Source organism: Nyctereutes procyonoides, unplaced genomic scaffold (genome assembly GCF_905146905.1).
Source record: "Nyctereutes procyonoides isolate TBG_1078 unplaced genomic scaffold, NYPRO_anot_genome, whole genome shotgun sequence".
NCBI classification, from domain to species: Eukaryota; Metazoa; Chordata; class Mammalia; order Carnivora; family Canidae; genus Nyctereutes; species Nyctereutes procyonoides.
The window spans coordinates 53,051,131-53,069,742 of record NW_026575047.1 but is presented as its reverse complement, the minus strand read 5'-3'; the positions used below and the strand labels follow the sequence as shown (position 1 = coordinate 53,069,742).

General features: G+C 36.6%; 1 protein-coding gene across 7 annotated transcripts in view; it reads right to left on the bottom strand.

The window, feature by feature from the left end:
- TJP1 (tight junction protein 1) overlaps window positions 1–18,612 on the bottom strand; it is a 253,048-nt gene that overhangs the window by 50,218 nt on the left and 184,218 nt on the right. For all 7 annotated transcript variants that reach the window (XM_055326338.1, XM_055326339.1, XM_055326340.1 and 4 more), the window contains 6 exons: window positions 16,530–16,654; window positions 15,515–15,617; window positions 8,835–9,108; window positions 5,782–5,885; window positions 5,020–5,188; window positions 3,868–4,015 (listed from right to left, as the gene is read on the bottom strand). In XM_055326338.1, coding sequence (XP_055182313.1) covers window positions 3,868–4,015; window positions 5,020–5,188; window positions 5,782–5,885; window positions 8,835–9,108; window positions 15,515–15,617; window positions 16,530–16,654 — 923 coding nt within the window. The remainder of the gene's footprint in view (window positions 1–3,867; window positions 4,016–5,019; window positions 5,189–5,781; window positions 5,886–8,834; window positions 9,109–15,514; window positions 15,618–16,529; window positions 16,655–18,612) is intronic.

The following is an 18,612-nucleotide window of genomic DNA, read 5'->3' as shown; positions in this document are numbered from 1 at the left end:
ATTACACCCGGGGCCAAAGGCAGACGTCAAACCACTGAGCCACCCAGGGACCCCACACATTTTAAAATAGTAAAAAGAAATGTACAACTGATACATATAAACATCTCAAATTTTTAGCCTATTGGCAAAGTTCCAGCAGGAACCAAGCAGTATCTGACAGAAACTACATATACTAGAATTAAAGGATATTTGGTTCTCTAATACCTAAGAAAATTATGGAAGGTAACAGAAAATGTAAAGCGTGTAAATTAAAAAAATGTTCTTTAATCTAAAAGCCAAGACTTCTCTAAGCCATTTAAGCGAATACATAATACACCCTATATGCGTAGGTATTGGGATTTATCTAGTACTCTTGGAGAACAAGATCATGAGCTAAATTCAATCTTGTATAGTAAAATACTGATAGTAAAAAGTGGACCATATAGGTAAAAGGTTTGATCTCAAATATATCAGCTTAAATGGGCTCAACTGTTGGATTTAGTCTAGAAATTTCTCATTTATAAAATTTAATTTTACTATTATGCATTTGCTATATCATAAACCACATCAATACTGATAACACTAACTTCAGAATTTAGTAGAAGCATCCTCTCTCAGGAGAAACAATGAGTAAAGAGAATATTTAAAAATTTTACAAAGTTTCAATCTTCTTAAAACATTGCTTTCAAGTACTTCAAAAGCAACCATTTTTATTAAACAGATATGCTAAATATAAATTAAACCTTTTCTATTTGTTAATATCCATTCCTTAATGACTTCCGACAACAACTTAGGCCTTAAGTAAACTTTGTCAGTTTATGGAATAACTGAGTATAAGTAATACAAAGCATAATTTTTATAATCCAAATTCATCTGAGCTCCATCTGAACTTTCACTGCAATAGAATTTTTTCTCTGCACCTGCCTATGATAATCAGTAGCATCACAGTCACCTTTATATAACAGTTTATAGGACAGAACAAAAAAGGTAAACATATGCTGTCATTCTAGGGGGAGAAGCCATAAAACAGATATGTTAAATTAAATGCTAAGTAGTAGGGAGAGTAAACTGTAACTAAGCAAAAGTTTAGAACTTAGCCTGCAAATCAAATACTCTCTAGATATGCAGGGATCACAGTGCAATCAGTGAAAGAATCTTCTCAGTGAAAGCTACTTGGTAATCATCATGAAGCAGTGCCACCAGCTGTAGACTCCCTCAGCATCCCTAGCTCCTAGAACACAAGTCTTGGCCCAAAGTGGGCTTGAAACACCCTGAATAAAATACAATACAAACCTGGCAATGAGTATCAGACATAAGAAAATCACTGTAATAATTATCTCTATACATGTATTGTTTTTTAGGTTTTTTAAAAATATATTTTATTTATTTATTCACCAGAGACACACAGAGAGAGAGAGAGAAAAGCAGAGACACAGGCAGAGGGAGGAGAAACAGGCTCCATGCAGGGACCCTGATGCAGGACTCCGGGATTACACCCTGGGCCGAAGGCAGACTATTGAGCCACACCCAGGCATACCTGTTTTTTATTTTAAAAACAGATTATTTTAGCATTCTCGACCAGGAACTGGCTAACATTTTCCTGATGTGGCTCTGTGACCATATATTCTGTTGCAATCACTCAAATACACCATTACAGGATGGGTTCCAATAAAACTTTATTTGCAAAATCAGGCAACAGGCTTATTTGGTCCATACGTTGTAGTCTGCCAACCCCTGTTCTAGAAAACAGTGAGGATACATTGCTCACCTAGTTATAATGAATTAACAGGCTAATATGTTTTTCTCAAGAGGTCTGTCCATGTAACATTTACTCTCTCAGAAAAAAACGTCATGTAGAAGAATTAAGTAGGTTGTATTAATGATGGAATGAATGCTGTGTAGGACCCATGGTGTTTTTTAATACTAGGATTTTACTCTCAAAGAACATCTAAATTATTCCTAAAACAAGATAATCTCTACAACTCCATAGTTACTTTTAACATGAACTTTAGGGGAAGAAACGAAACCTTTAAGAACTGGTACTCTGTATATCTTGCCTATGGGCAGGTCTCAGAGTACTCAGGAATTAAATTCTCAGCACAAAAATTTGGAAATAATCTTAATAATTTGGGTCTTCTTTAGTCGAAGCATTATTTTTTCTTTAGTATATGCTACATGTTCTAACCAAAAGTTCCTAAATCTGGTGGTGCACGGAAGAGAATGATACCAGGAATTTAAAAACAACAACAATAAAAAAACCAGTATTCCTCTACCTAGGAACAGGGTCCAGAATTCTGTATTTTAAAAGGATCTCATGATAACTGGCGTTATCCAAGAGAATACCTGAGGTTCCCAATTAAAACACCCCAAATGTAATATGTAAAAAAATCTTTTCTTAAAAAACAAAACAGAACAAAAAAACCCCACAACTTGTAAGTTACAGATGCCAAGTGTAAATGAAATCTAAGTAGGGAAAGAAAAAAAGGACGTCAAAAAAACTTTCTAAGATTTCAAATTTGCTCACGATAAAAACTAATGGCCAATATCTGGATGATTCTTTTTTTTTTTTTTTTTAAGATATCATGTCCAAATTGTTTGATACCAGTACCATTTGTAGGTGAGAGAAATGTGTTAAAATTATAGCTGCTCCCATGAATCATCCAAGGGTGTTAGTTATACCACTGTGTATGTGTTGTGGTAGCAGTCCTTTTCCAGGTAACATCCCTGCTGTGTCAGGAAAATTTTAAGAACTAATATATTAACTTGCAGCAGTTAAAAATAATAATCAGTTATAAGATAAACAGGATGGCATGTAACATTAATATACCTTTTTAAAAAATCATTACAATCTTAAAATAAAGATCAGAGTTAATATAATTTATAAATCTAATATTTGAAATTTATAAAGAATCAGCTTCAAAAATATCTAAAACCAGCTGGCTTTTAACATCTTTTAAGAAGCTTTCTTCTGGCTAGATACTCCTCCTTTTCTGCTTACATCTTCCTTGCTTCCTCACAGAATGTATTCATGGTCCAGTTCTTGGCCTCTCCACTTTTGTTTTTCTTAGCAAATTTAGCAACTTATATGGCTTGAGCTAACACCTCCATGCAAATAAATCCCAAATCACCATCTCTAATCCTAAACTGTTCTGCTCAAATTTTCAAGTGCCTCCTCCTCAAGATCTCCATATGGATTATTGTTAAAAATCATAGATCAATTGGTGGCCTAGAGCCCTAAGGATGTCCACAAATTTGTTGTAAAATGATACATGTATATGTACATGTGTACTTTCCTAGGGATAAGGGTCATAGTTTTCAGTTTCTCAAAAGTATTTGCAACCCCAAAGATCATATAAACTCATGTAAATCATCTACTAGTAGTATACCAGAATCTTTGGCATAAATACCATAAAGTGTATTTTTAAAAGGGAAAACAAAGTCCAGGTAACACTGTCTAGGAAAGTATTGATAGAATAGTTAACTTTCCCAAGCAACAGACTCTATAAGCTGGGTAGCATCTTCTAATGCAGTGGATCAGCAAACTGCAGCTTAAGGCCAAGTGTTTTTATAAAAAGTTTCATTGGAATACCACTCTCTGCCTGTTCTCATACCGTCTACAGTTATACTTCTGTGCTACAGAGTAGTGACAAGAAGCTATGTAGCTTGAGTATCTAAGATACTTACTTTTTTGCTCTTTAAGAAGTTTCACTGACCTGTTTTTTAGATAATCCCTAAATTGATTAAAAAAAAAAAAAAAACAGAAACACACACACACACACAAACCCTGACCTAAACTTGATAACCAAAACAAAATCTATCTTCTAGTTTTATTTGTAACCAATATTATGTATCAAGCACACACTATATTAACAATAGAGTAGAATTTACCTGCCACTGCTGGGCTGCTGTGGAGAGTGTCTGGAATGATCAGAAGGCTCTGATCGTTGGTCAGGTGACCGTGACCGGCTGTGGCGGGGAGGTCTATCATGTGATCGACCAGAATGATCTGATGCCAGTGACTGAATTTCTGAAATATCTGTTAAGTAACAGGATGCTATTTATTTTTCCATGAAATGACTATGGTAAAATGTAGGGTATTCCAATGATAATGTATATATGCTACTAAATATAATTTCATATAAAATTGCTGATTTAAGCATTAACTTCATCAACCACTGATAAACGATGGTGAGCTGTCTACAGAAAAAAAAAATAGTGACAATATCAATGGACCTCAATAGACTTTAAAGGCATATGCTAATTGAAGTAAGTCAGAGAAAGACAAAAACAAAACAACCAACTGCAAAAAATAAAACCCCACACAACCACCAAACTCACAGAAAAAGATACCAGATTTGTGGTTACCAGGAAGGGCCCAGGGAGGGGAAAAGGAAGGAGAATTAGAGGAAGGTGCAAACTTTCAGTTACTACCAGGGATGTAATATACAACACGATGACTATAGTTAACAGTACTGTAAGAGACTAGATCCTAAGAATTCTTATCACAAGGAGAACATTTTCTTTTTATCTATAGGAGATGATCATGGACATTAACCAACATACTATGGTAATCATTTCATAATATATGTGAATCGAACCATCATGCTATGCACCTTAAACTTCCACACTGATGTATGTCAATTTTCTTCTCAATAAAACTAGAAAAAATTGGGATCCCTGGGTGGCGCAGCGGTTTGGCGCCTGCCTTTGGCCCAGGGCGCGATCCTGGAGACTCGGGATCGAATCCCATGTCGGGCTCCCGGTGCATGGAGCCTGCTTCTCCCTCTGCCTGTGTCTCTGCCTCTCTCTCTCTCTCCTCTCTCTCTCTCTCTCTCTCTGACTATCCTAAGTAAATAAAAAATTAAAAAAAAAACTAGAAAAAATTGTAATTAAAAGTAAATCCTCCACCATATATATATATGTAATTCTTAGATTTTGATGGTATCTGGTTTGTAGAAAGTGATTTCACTCAAACATATCAAACCTTCCTACTACTTTAATAGGAAACTAAAGGGACTTTCCAAACAGAATTATACTTACCATCTCTCTCAGAAGCATTAGCAGAGTGGATACTGTCAGAAAGATCAGGGACATTCAATAGGGTAGCCCGTTCATCCCTCTGAACTACCATTTTTAACTTGCCTTTAGATCTTTCTATCAAAGTCTTTGCATCTGTCAGTGACATATTTTCTGTCACAGTACCATTTATCTGCAACAGAAAAGAAACTAGGTTGAACGTAAATGACAAAATTACAAATATTGTTATGAAACAGAAATATTTAAATTAATTACTCCTCAGCTTGCTTTAAGAACCATAATATTCCCTTTACACCTTCCTGTATTATCAAAGTAGTCTTTTTTACTGAAATAATAAAATCTTCACCATATTGTTGCTTTGTCAGAAAACCCAAATTAGTATCCCCAAGCCTATCTCCAAAAGCCTGTCACTTTCTATGACTTACAAGCAAACTAACAAACATTTCAATAATACTTAGAGCAGTTATCAAAACCACTTATTGTATAAGACTAGACATACTACCTACAAAGTAGCTCCTACCAGGGAATGCTATTCATTTGTAGTGATTAGTTCGCTGAGGATGACTCCATGCCTAAAGAAAAACATCAGTGTTGACATGTAATAATGGACAAACCATTTTTGTCCATTATAAATGGCAAACCATCCAGTGCCCCAGTGATTTTTAATTTTTTTGGTAAAATTGTTTTGAACATGAGAAAGCTGTATAGTTAAACTAGAATTTGTTTTCTATTTCAGTTCATTAAAATGTAAGAATAGGACTATACCTTTAATACAACATCGCCTTCTTGAATATTGCCATCTCTTGCTGCCAAACTATCTTGTGAAATTTCCTTTACAAATATATGGCTGGCCAATCGAAGACCATATTCTGAAATAATATATTTAAATATCTTTAGTGTAGAATGCTATGACACTTAAATGGAGTTTTAAAAATATAAAAAATAATCACATTTTTTGAAGTACAATCAATAACAAGTAATTATTCTTGGTTACCCTGCAAAAATGCTATTTCCTCTAATCATCAAAAAAAGTGTGCATGTCAATGTGAAAGCAAAGGAATCTGTGGGTGAGGAAATGGTTAGAGTTGAAGAAGGCACTGGGAGAGTCCAGAAAACTGTCCAGGGACCTGCAAAACTATAGAATTTTGTCTATTTGTATATTAGAACAATGATGACAACGTGACGTCAAGAGGAAAAGCACTGCTCCCTGGGTCTGTCAGGAGAGAGACAAGAACTGTGCCTTTCTGCAGTAAAGAAGAAAAACCCAAGACGTGGTTTTTTGTTTTTAATATGGGATGGGTAGCAGCTCTAACTCAAGCTTCTAAAAATTGTATCAGAGTTGCAGCTTAACTTAAAGGCAAATACACAAAGAGTGCTCACAAGTGGGAAAAAAAGGGTAAAAAAATAAAATGACTTTTTTAGAGGATCTAGGCAGTCAAGTACATGTACTTTAAGAAATGGTTGTTATATCACAGAAAAACATTAATAGATGACAAGCCTTTCCTTATTTAAGATCAAAAAGCTGAAAAATGACCAATACAGAAATGACCTCAAAATAATCCTCATATATTCAATTACTCCAAGTGTTTCCTTAGGTAAGTATTAACTATGCACCAGGCACTATGGATAAACAGCAGCAAATGAGAGGTAGTCCCTGCACTCCAACAACTCACACACACAGCAGGGGCAAATATAAACATGAGACGAGGCAATACAGGGTTCTGTGTCCAGTGTGGAGTCAGAGGAGGCCTCCCTGAAGAAGAAATACTGAAGTGGAAACACTACTCAACTAGAAGGATGAGGGTACGTGTATGCATGTGTATGTGAGATTGGGGGTGGGTGGGTAGAGACACAATGGTTAAAAACAAATGCATCAATATGTATAAAGGCCTGGCAGGTTCGCTGAAGCTGTAACAGTAGGGCAGCGGGGACTGAGAACTAAGAAGCAAAAAAATAACACAGAGAAACATCCAGAGGATCCTCTAACCCTGTGAAGGTGGCTCCAGAACTGACAGGAAGGGATCCAGAAACCAGTTTTTGAGATTCATTAGGTCTGGGTGGCTCAGCGGTTTGGTGCTGCCTTCGGGCCCAGAGCATGATCCTGGGGATCCAGGATCAAGTACCACATCAGGCTCCCTGCATGGAGCCTGCTTCTCCCTCTGCCTGTGTCTCTGCCTTTCTCTCTCTCTCTGTCTCTCATGAATAAATAAATTTAAAAAAAAAAGAGGTGATAGTTGCTCACCAGACCCCCCCCCCCCGCCGAAAGTAACTATTAGAGGATGTGAGGTAACTAAGGTATTGTATAAATGATGAGTGTGATAAATATGTTTATGACCATTTTATAATATATGGCATGAGAAACTGGTAGATGAGAATATATCTAATGAGTGACTTTGTAAGAAAATTTTAAGAGGAAGATGTCAGTTTCATCTGAGATGTGTTGAGTTTGAGGGAGCTACAGGGAGCACCACAGTTAATATGCCTAGTGGTTATCCAGCACCCAAGAGACACAGGCACAGACTGGAGAAGCAAGTTTTGCCATCAGCAGCAGATAACTGAAGTGATGAGTTAAATCACACTGCCTAAAGAGGTTATGTTGAAGAAAAAAAAGAGATTCTGGAACAGAAATCTACCTAATAAGAGTAGGATGAGGAGAAGAACTTGCAAAGGATACAGAAAGGCGATGTGGGACCCCAGAAGGACACAGTATTACCATTCTCTTGTAGTCAAGAGAAGACATTATTTCAAAATATAGGAAGTGGTTAATGCTATGCAAAATGGTACTAAAAAGGCAAGTAAAATAGAAACTAAAAACTTTTACTGGATTTAATGTGAACGGTTTGGAGAACAAGGTGAAAAGATACCAGGCCAGAGAGGATTGAAGAATGAGTAGTAAAATGAAGTAGAAATAGCAATGGTAGACAGTTTGAGAAGTCTACTAAAGAGTAGAGTGGGGAATAAGAACTAGAAAAAGGTCTTTCTGATGCTGGTAGAGTAGATCAAAGTGAGCCTGCATAATATTCTTATTATAACACCTTCGTACCAAAATGACCAGTCATAGAAGCTTTCTTGCATTTGAGAGACATGTCCACTGCAGGAGGATGCCATACTTACAAATATGATTAAGTGAGGGGAGGCAGCTTCAGTTTCAAAAATTTTAAAGATGTCCTACATTATAAGGGCACCAATAATGTGGTGGCGGCTCAGGTGGTTAAACAAACTGCCTTCCGCTCAGGTCATGATCTCAGGGTCCTGGGATCAAGCCCTGCATTGGACTCCCTGCTCAGCGAGGAGTCTGCTTCTCCTTCTGCCCTTCCCACTCTGCTGATGCTCTCTCTCTCTCGGATAAATAAATAAAATCTTAAATTAAAAAAAATGTCCTGCCTTATAAAGAGATGCATGCCCTATTAGGAGCTCCTTCCCCTTAATCTCTTCATTTAAAAAGTGTTCTGCCCAACCTCGACCCCCAAGCCCAAGATTTCTTCCCATGGCTATGCTACTACTGATCCTAACAGCTAGGTAAAAACACTAAATTTCAGCTTGGTGATGGTATGACATTTGTTAGCGTAATTTGTATTTGGTTACTCTAATCACAATAAGAAATTCAAAATCCAACTACTGGACAATTTACTTGAAGGATTATCTGCTATAACAAATAATTCAAGAGAAGAGAGATGATCCCTACAAACAGGACATAACAATGAAGATAAAACAATAGACAACAAAGCAAAGAAAGGAAGGGATGGCAATTTTACTTCTTATCACAATTAGTGTTAATATTTTCATGTGAAAATGATAAATGAGTTGGAAGAAAATACCTTCATTTTTCCGGGATTTCACCAATGTGACTTTGGTAGGTTTGGGAGGTTGACTGGAGGCCACAGATCGCCTATCAGACCGTGGAGACAAACTCCTCTCTCTGCTTGCACTCCTGTCCCTTGCCCAACTCTTCTCACTCCTTCTACTGACCAGACCACCACGGCTGCTTCTTGGGTCATGGACTTCCTCATCGTAACTATCTTCATTCTCAGACACTGGTTCAGGATCAGGACGACTAACTGGAATCTGAACTTTCTTCTTTCTCCGAATGGTCTACAAATAAAGATTATACAAAAAAACTTATTGATTTTCATATGTATACTTTCAGTTCCTAAGAGGAAGGAAAATTATGATTTTCTGGTCTCATATCAATTAACTAATTATGAATCAGAGAGACATAATACACAAAAATTTATAACAAATTACTAGGGAATATATTCCATAATGGTTGTGTTTTCTGCTCCCTTGACAGACATTTGGTTAAGAACCACATTTGGAATAGTGAGCCTAATGAAGTCCTTAGTTACTTAATTTGAAAGATTTTCTAAGAGTAATAATCACAAGCTTAAAGAAAAAGTAATAATTGCTGGTGGCTGGAATAAAGGATGGGGCACTGTACTCTAATACCATCAAATATACTGTAGTTGGTACCAAGCAAACTTATAAGCCCAATTTGACTCCTTGATATTTTCAAGAATCCATCACAGTATCAAGGCCCACAATTGTCCTACTGAAATTCTTAACAGCTAAATTTACTGTACTTGCACACTAACATTCAACTTAGTAAGCTAGGGCTAGTAACTCCGTTATACTTCACCAGTACAAACTGCTTTCGGTTTCTGTAGTTCTCTAATCTGTAATTTCTCATCTTGGTAAAAATCCTTCTTCTGGCTTTCTCTCCTCAATGACTCTGATAAGTGGTTCTATTTTCCCTGTTCATTTATTTCTTTCACCTTTCTATAGGTTCAAGATCTGTAAGTATTACCTTCTGATTGAGTGGCCTCTTAATCCCTGGACTGCATGCACCTTGCCTTGTCACCTGATATACTCTCCATCTCATTAGAGATCTGTAAGATCTTCTTGGGTAACACTCCTTGTCTTCTACTTTTGACATTTTGATCTACTGAAACTTTCCTATGCCCATCTTCTTTCAGATTCCTCCATTCTCTTCTATTCTCTCAGTCCATCAATTCCTTCCTGGTTTCACATGCCTTGCTCCCAAGCATGAGATAACATGCTGTGATATTTAAATCATCTTCTCCCTCTTTTTTAAAGATCTTATTTATTTATTTATTTATTCATTCATTCATTCATGAAAGACGGGGCGGGGGGCGGGGGCAGAGGGAGAAGCAGGCTCCATGCAGGGAGCCCGACACAGGACTCAATCCCAGGTCTCCAGGATCAGGCCCTGGGCCAAAGGCGGCACTAAACCACTGAGCCACCGGGGCTGCCCTAAATCATCTTCTCCTGACACCTCAATCACCTGCCACAACAAACTCCAGTCCTGTATTATCTTTACCTTCAGATGGCTACATTTCCACACTTTGCTGAGTAGGTCCTCCATAAATTCATTTTACTTGTTCAGTAATCCTTTCCTGTACCTCCTGCCTCTCTAAGGAATTTGCTAACACAGGTATTCCAAAACCATTCTCCAAGATCCCAATCACTGAGCCAGACTCAAAGAGATCAATGCCACTTTACTTTCCCTATACTCCTACATTTTTTCAGTCTCTCATTTATTTAGTTTTCCTTCCTTCACGGCTCAAAGGCCAAGTTGATCTTCTTCCTGTATGAATGGAATCCTTCCATATGACCTCCAAGACCCTCTTCATCAATAATACCCCTCAAGGTACTTAAAACTTTAATCTCTCCCTCAAATTAGTCTTCTGCCTATTACTAATCTGCTAATTAATCTTCTATTCCTTTGTCTTGCTACTCATTTCCAAGTTACCCTATTTCCTCCCTTTGTGGCTAATTTTCTTCAAAGGGCTGCTCCACATTTAATACTGCTTGTTGTTTGCTTCTACAAAAGTGATCAGAGAAGTCCCTTCCGAGGAAACAACACTTGAAGCTGAGAAAGAAGCAAGACATCAACATATGAAAAGGACAGCCAGCTAATGCCCTGTTAGGAACTGAGAGAAGACTGCCTATCTTTCTACCCTCTGTGCCCCACAGCTCAGGCCCTTACAATTAACATTTATTGTAAAGCATTCTTAATGGACTCAGCATTTTAGTCTCATTTCTATTTCAACCTCCTGCATACTGCACTGCAATATGTTTGCAGTATTACTTTAAATCTTCAATTCCTCCCTAGCAATATACAAACAAAAACAAAGTGACAAGATGAGGACTGGGAGCTTTCCATGTCTTTTGCAAGAGTACTTGCCATCTCTTTGGAAATTTACTGTACTTAAAATTACTTTCAATCTCAGATGTGCACTATGGTTATGACTGTGTATACTCATCTATCCTATTAAGATTCAAGATCCTTGGAGAAGATCCTTGCCATGCATTTAATTATACTTAATATAATGAAATATTTGCAACCAGTAAGTGTTTAACTTATTGAAAAATATTCAATCCTATTATAATTCTCTATGCGTATTATAGTTAATGGCTATAAACCTACAAGAAGATACTTAGCATGTTTGACAATTATGCTTGGTTTTAACACTGAAAATTTTGAAAGAGAAATTTGGGGGGGAATGCCAACTTCAAATCTTAGATGAATTAAAGATTCAAATAAAATAAAACAACAAAATACTATTACAAATACTAGAATAAAATATAGGATATATGCTTTTATAACTCTGATAAGGTAAAGACTTTTGTAAGCCTGACACCAAAGGCAGAACCAATCGAGTGAACATCTGACAGATATAACATAAAAAATGAAAGCATTTCAATGTTAAAATCATACAAAAACAACCTTCCTCAATCACCATAAACAACCTAGACTCACAAAGCAAACAGACAAAATATGTAGTATATGACAGAAGACTAACAATCCTAATACATACAATACTCTAATACGATAATCATCACCACAGAAATGCAAAGGAATAAGCAAAAAAGAAACATAAACAGGCAATATATACACTATGAGATGATCAAACTCATATTGTAAAATATTTCATTTGAAATACTATGTTCAGTCTGTTTGGCAAAGATTTAAACATCGTTGATAAAATTGGACTCTCAATACCCTACTGGCTTTCCGAAGGGCAGTGGCAATATAGATATAAAGTCATTAATGCCTTCTAACTAAAAAGCCACTAAGAAGTTATTCCTAAACAGTAACTGAATAAATAGAAACACAATAATCTTCAACACAGTAATTTTTTTTTATTATTTGTGGAAACTGGAACTGAAATGCCCACCAATAAATGGGCTAGGTAAGCATGACAATAAAAGGCCATGTGGAGATACACTGAAGTGCTCACAGATGTCATTTCTAAGAAGAGTTTCTGCCCATTTACTTCATAATACTTTTTTAGGACATTCAGGATTTCAGTAAAAATTTACTAATTTTTTTAGTAAAAATTTACATGCTCGCTGTGTCATAAACTATTTCTAACTTCCCTTCACTTATTGTTAAAGCAAATTTAAGCCTACTTGTGGTAGTTATACTATCAAAAGAGTTCTAACATTTTAGTTCAACAAAAAAGAAATAATTTATTTGCTTACTACCCAACGAGCTCTTAGCTTATGGAAAGATAATCATATAAAAAACCAAATACCCCAACATAAGAGCATAGGGAAGAAAAGAGATTGGTAGATTGGGGATGGGAAGAAGAGGAGCTACTTATTCAGAACTGGAAAAAAAAAAAAGACTAAACTAAACAAGCAAAAACAACATATATAATGACCTTGAGGTTCTGGTTATGGCTAGGGATGAATTAGGAGTTAAAAGATACCTTGAAGACCACAGTCTAAGACATTGGAGTTTTATTCTAAAAGTCATATGGCAATGATAAACTTGACCATGATCCAGTCACTTCAAATGTAGAAATGAGCAGCTCTTTGCTGATTAAAACACTCTTCTACCTAATCCCCCTCTAGCCTCTCCCTATAGGACAAAAATACTTGCTCAATCTTCTTGAGTTCCACCTTTCCAACTCATGTAGCTCTAAGTATGGTCAGAGCAAAATCCATCCTTGAGCTCCCCTAAATCCTTCTCCTATTTCAAATACATTACAGGTTTTGGACCTACTTATAAAATAATTTCTAGGGCAGCCTCGGTGGCGCAGCGGTTTGGCGCCACCTGCACCCTGGGGTGTGATCCTGGAGACCCGGGATCGAGTCCCACATCGGGCTCCCTGCATGGAGCCTGCTTCTCCCTCTGCCTGTGTCTCTGCTTCTCTCTCTGTGTCTATGAATAAATAAATAAAATCTTTGAAATAAAATAAAATAAAATAATTTCTATGGGGAGAAGTCTAGGGTGTTGGAATACATCTTTCTTAGATGCATTTTCAATGTGGTGTATGTATGTTGAATATTTTGCATGGCAAACAAAACAGCTCAACATTTCAGCTTAAAAAGTTGGGGTTAGAGGCAAAGCTCACAACCTCAGTACAGGAAGAAAAATTTACCTAAGATGCACACTTTGAAATGAGCAACTGAAAGACACTGAATAATAATAACAATGCTCAGGTACTAATGCTAAAACTTACTCAATTTTAAGATCGGCAACTATAAAAATCAGCAATTTGCTTCCATTAACACTACAATCTCATGCTCTAAAAATTGTTTAAAAACTCTACCACCCACTAGCCAGCATGTGTATGAACTGTGATTTAAAAATAACATGATAGGGGATCCCTGGGTAGCTCAGCAGTTTAGCGCCTGCCTTTGGCCCAGTACGTAATCCTGGAGTCCCGGGATTGGGTCCCACATCGGAGTCCTGCATGGAGCCTGCTTCTCCCTCTGCCTGTGTCTCTGCCTCTCTCTCTCTCATGAATAAATAAATAATTTAAAAAAAATAAAAATAACATTATAGTTGTAAAAATATGGTTATAATGAAGTTGTGAAAACATATACTCAAAAGAAAATGTTGGAGCACCTGGGTGGTGGTTCCAATGAACCACCATTGGTTAAGCGTCTGTCTTCAGCTCAGGTTATGATCCCAGAGTCCTGGGATCAAGTCTCAGGTTGGGCTCCCTGCTCAGCAAGGAGTCTGTCTGCTTCTCCCTCACTCCCACCGTTCCCCCTGCTTGGGCTTTGTGTGTGTGTGTGTGTGTGTGTGTGGTGTGTGTGTCTCAAATAAATAAATATTTTATTTAAAATCTTTATTAATTTTTTAAAATAAAATTAAAAAGAAAAAGATGCTGGTCATCTGGAATGCAATAACTCAACACAGACCTACCGCAATCTGAAAGAGCTCTCACCCACCAGCAAGAACACTGGTGTAGAAATAAACCATATGGCAAGCAGCCTACACAAGGGAAAAAGACCTCCAAACTGTGGGGCGCAAAATCTCAGGGAATACACCTACTAGCTCTCACCCAACCACCAAGGTCAAAACACAATGCAGGCCCCTCCCCTCACTCCAGCCCCTCTCCCTCCCTCTCCATTGTGTCCACCGTGGTTCTGAGTGTCTGCTAGAAAGTAGTAAAGTTCTCAATAGACAAGGCAGGGCAAACGACCTAGCTGCCTATGCAGCCTCTTGTTCCTGCTCTTTATATCTGAATTAAGGCCTCAAAGCAGTGTCCTAATCAGTCCTTTCAGAGGCTAGATGGGCAGAAAGGAGGGGTGCGGGGGGGATAAAGTGGGTTAAGAAGTAGCAGACATGTTCCAAAATGTGGACATAATTTTACATAGGACTTTTACATTAAATCCATTCTGTGCCATATTTGTTTATTTTTTTAAGATTTTATTTATTTTCTCATGAGAGACAGAGAGGCAGAGATACAGGGAGAGGGAGAAGCAGGCTCCCCACAGGGAGCCCAATGCAGACCCAATCCTGGAACCCCAGGATCATGCCCTGAGCCAAAGACAGACACTCAACTGCTGAGCTACCCAGGCATCCCTGTGCCACATTTGTTTAGTTTTACCTGTGATTTGAGGCCAGTTATCAAGAGTTAACTGAATTTCTTTCCCTTTACTTACAAAAAAAAAAAAAAAAAAAAAAAAGGCTTCTTAAGAGAAATAATGAAATAGAGGACAGATTTCAGCTATGTACTAAAACAGTAACATTAAAATGCACCCCGAACAACCCTATAAAGAAAATCTTACCACTTTCTCCTCAAACTGTATCACAGTAACAAGGAAAGTGGTTATTGATGTATATGTTTAAGGGACAATGTAAAACTTGCCCACTAAACAAACCCTGTAACAGAAAACAGGGCTAATAAATACTTCAAATGGACTACCTGCCAAGTTTCAGTCTAATAAGTACTTAAAAGAGAAGGAAACATTAAGTCATGAAGAGGTGACCACTTAATCACTCTTCATTTCCCCTCAATAAAAAAAAAAAAAATCCTCGTATCTAAACTTTGAGAAAATATATACACAGTGATAAAACATACCACCAGTATTAGAAGAAGCACTCCTGTAAGCTAACTTTAGAACTACTGATCCAGTTTTCATTTTCTTAAAGCGTTAAGATGAATTCAAAAACCAGAAACATATCAACCATAAGGTTGATACTTTTATTAAATTAAAGGTAAAAGATACTTACAATTTTTGCATTCTTCCCACTTTTCCTTAGTTGCTGAACAGCAAAAGCATGTTCAACATTATCCATTGAAACTCCATTAACCATTGCAACTCGGTCATTTTCCCTAAGTAAAAAAAGGTCACCAAAATAACAAGTTAGAAAAAACATACAAACAAGTTTGTGAATATATTTACACAATGAGTACTTCCATAAAAGTATTTTAATTATACACTAATCTATTTGTTTTCATTTTATTTTATTTTATTTATTTATTTATTTATTTTATTTACGATAGTCATACAGAGAGAGAGAGAGAGGCAGAGACACAGGCAGAGTGAGAAGCAGGCTCCATGCACCGGGAGCCTGACGTGGGATTCGATCCCGGGTCTCCAGGATCGTGCCCTGGGCGAAAGGCAGGCGCCAAACCGCTGCGCCACCCAGGGATCCCTAATCTATTTGTTTTCAGAACAATGATACAATAATGTCAAACAATTTACTTTCTGATCTCCTATGTTTAGTAACTGACCACAGGCCATTAATATTTTTATATCATTAATACAATATTCTTACAAAAGAGTGAACAGGTACCACAATACAAAAAATGATTTTTGGTGGTACAATTAGAGGGCATTAAATGATATTATATTACATGGCTGGAAAAAATTACTCCCTTTTTAAAAAATAAAGCATTTCTCCTTCCAGTTTTCTTTCAATGCCTCTGACTATACACTCACTTTTTTGCTAGCTAGTATATTTTTGCCTCTCTCTATCTTGCTTACCTTAACTGAACAATAAGGACAAGATTAAGGGTGAGAGGTTCCTGAAGGCTAAATTCCATCTTAAACTGAACAAGTTTTCTCTTCACTATCTTTATTTTTACAGTGACCACCTACTTAAGGTAAGGGATACTAGGCTTTTCATTTATGATAAACAGAAGTATAAATGTACGTTAAAGAAGTCACTAAACAGTATGCCAGTGACTGAGGATAGGAATAGTGCTCGTAACACAGGCACCCAAAAGAAGAAATGTGCTTACTGTAGCTGTCCTTCAGCAGGTCCCCCTTTCAGCACATCTGAAATTACTATGGAAGTTTCTCCACTCTGAAAATGAGGGTTATCTCTTCCACCAGATATTGCAATTCCAAATCCAAATCCAGGTGCCTAAAGTAATAATTACAGAAAAACACTGCTATTACAAAACGTAATTGTTCATTATATCGTACTCTACAATCTAAAAAAAAAAAGCTTAAATATAAAAATTACAATCTTATTACATCTGTGATCCAAACAGTTGCTTGTGTGGATACATACTGAAATGATCTATCCTAGTATGGGAATGAATGCTCTAATAAATTAAATGCAGGACATACAAAAATATTAAAAATTGCTAACTACATGAATGCTTTTTAAGTACTAAAATATATTTAAAAATTCCGAACACTGAAATTCTGCATTTATTTTTGATTATCAGAAGGGCTCCTGAAGGTACTGGCAGTGCATTAGTGTGATCATCACAAACAGTGACAACTAATTTATAGAATGAACACTTAAACATCTAGTGCCATAAACATCTGGTGCCATTTTGTATAATAAAATATCAATAGCTACTAAAATGAAATACGTTATTTCAACTACCTTCAATTATGATAAAAGTCTCTTTAGAAGTAGTACATTATAATAATGTCTTATATGCACACTGCATATAACAGAAAGCAGAACCATATCAAAACTTTTAAAATACATTAATTAAATAAAATAACAAACAATATACCTCTAAATGGGCTGAAAATCTTAATCACAATAAAGGGCAGACCAATACAAGAAAAATGCAAAATATTTCCAAGTTATTAAAAAATTACCTAATCTCAAAAAAATCTACACCATTCCCTTGAAAGGAAATGAAGTATAGTATTCAGAGTAGTCTAAAGAAACATAAAATATTTTCCTAGTGTTCCAGAATCACTAAAGCAGACAAGTGTGTTTTCATATAAATTGTATTACACTACGCACTACTATCCAAACCATCTGATGATATAGTCTGTCCAGTCCACAACAGAGGAGATCACATTCACCACAGACTAGGTAAATGTCATGACCTCCCCTCCTACCCTGAAGCCTACTAAAGTAGCAAAAGAAAATAGAAAAACTTCTTAAAAATAAACACCAGTAATTCTTCTTATAGGTATATACACCCCCCAAAATGAAAACATATGTCCACACAAAGACTTAAACCCAAATGTGCACAACAGCATCATTTATAATAGCCAAGAAAGGGAAAATAACCCAGATGTCCATCAACTGATGAATGGAAAAACAAAGATGTGGTATATCTATACAATGGAATATTATTTGCAATAAAAAGAAATGAAACAGCACTAACACATGCTACAAGAGAAGCCAGTCACAAAAGACCACATATAGTGGTCTTATAGAATATAAATATTCTATTTATAAGCAATGTTCAGAAAAAACAAATTTATAAAGACAGGCAAATCTATAAAGTGGCAGTTGTCTAAAGCAAGGAGTGGAAAAGGATGGAGAGACTAGGATGGAAAGACCTAGCTTATGGTACAGTATTTCTTTTTGGGGTAATGAAAATATTTATGACTGGTGATGGTCATACAAGTATGTAAATATACTAAGAACCACTGAATTGTATGCTTTAAAGGGCAAATTGCATGGTATATGAATTATATTGTAATAAAGTCCATGTAAACAAAAGGTTATGTTGAAAAAAATAGGAAAACATCTGAGTAGCCAAAAACAATGGCATCTGTATGAATCTACCTTTATATCCTCCCAAAATAATACTTCAAGAATAAATCACTACACAAAATCATTCCCTTGGGGATCCCTGGGTGGCGCAGCGGTTTCGCGCTTGCCTTTGGCCCAGGGCGCGATCCTGGAGATCAGGGATCGAATCCCACGTCGGGCTCCCGGTGCATGGAGCCTGCTTCTCCCTCTGCCTCTGTCTCTGCCTCTCTCTCTCTGTGACTATCATAAATAAATAAATTAAAAAAAATTAAAAAAAAATCATTCCCTTAATATAACTCAAAGACAGACAATACCCATTTCAAAAATTAGGAAGAGGCCTAAACCTAAAAAAATAAATGATGGGA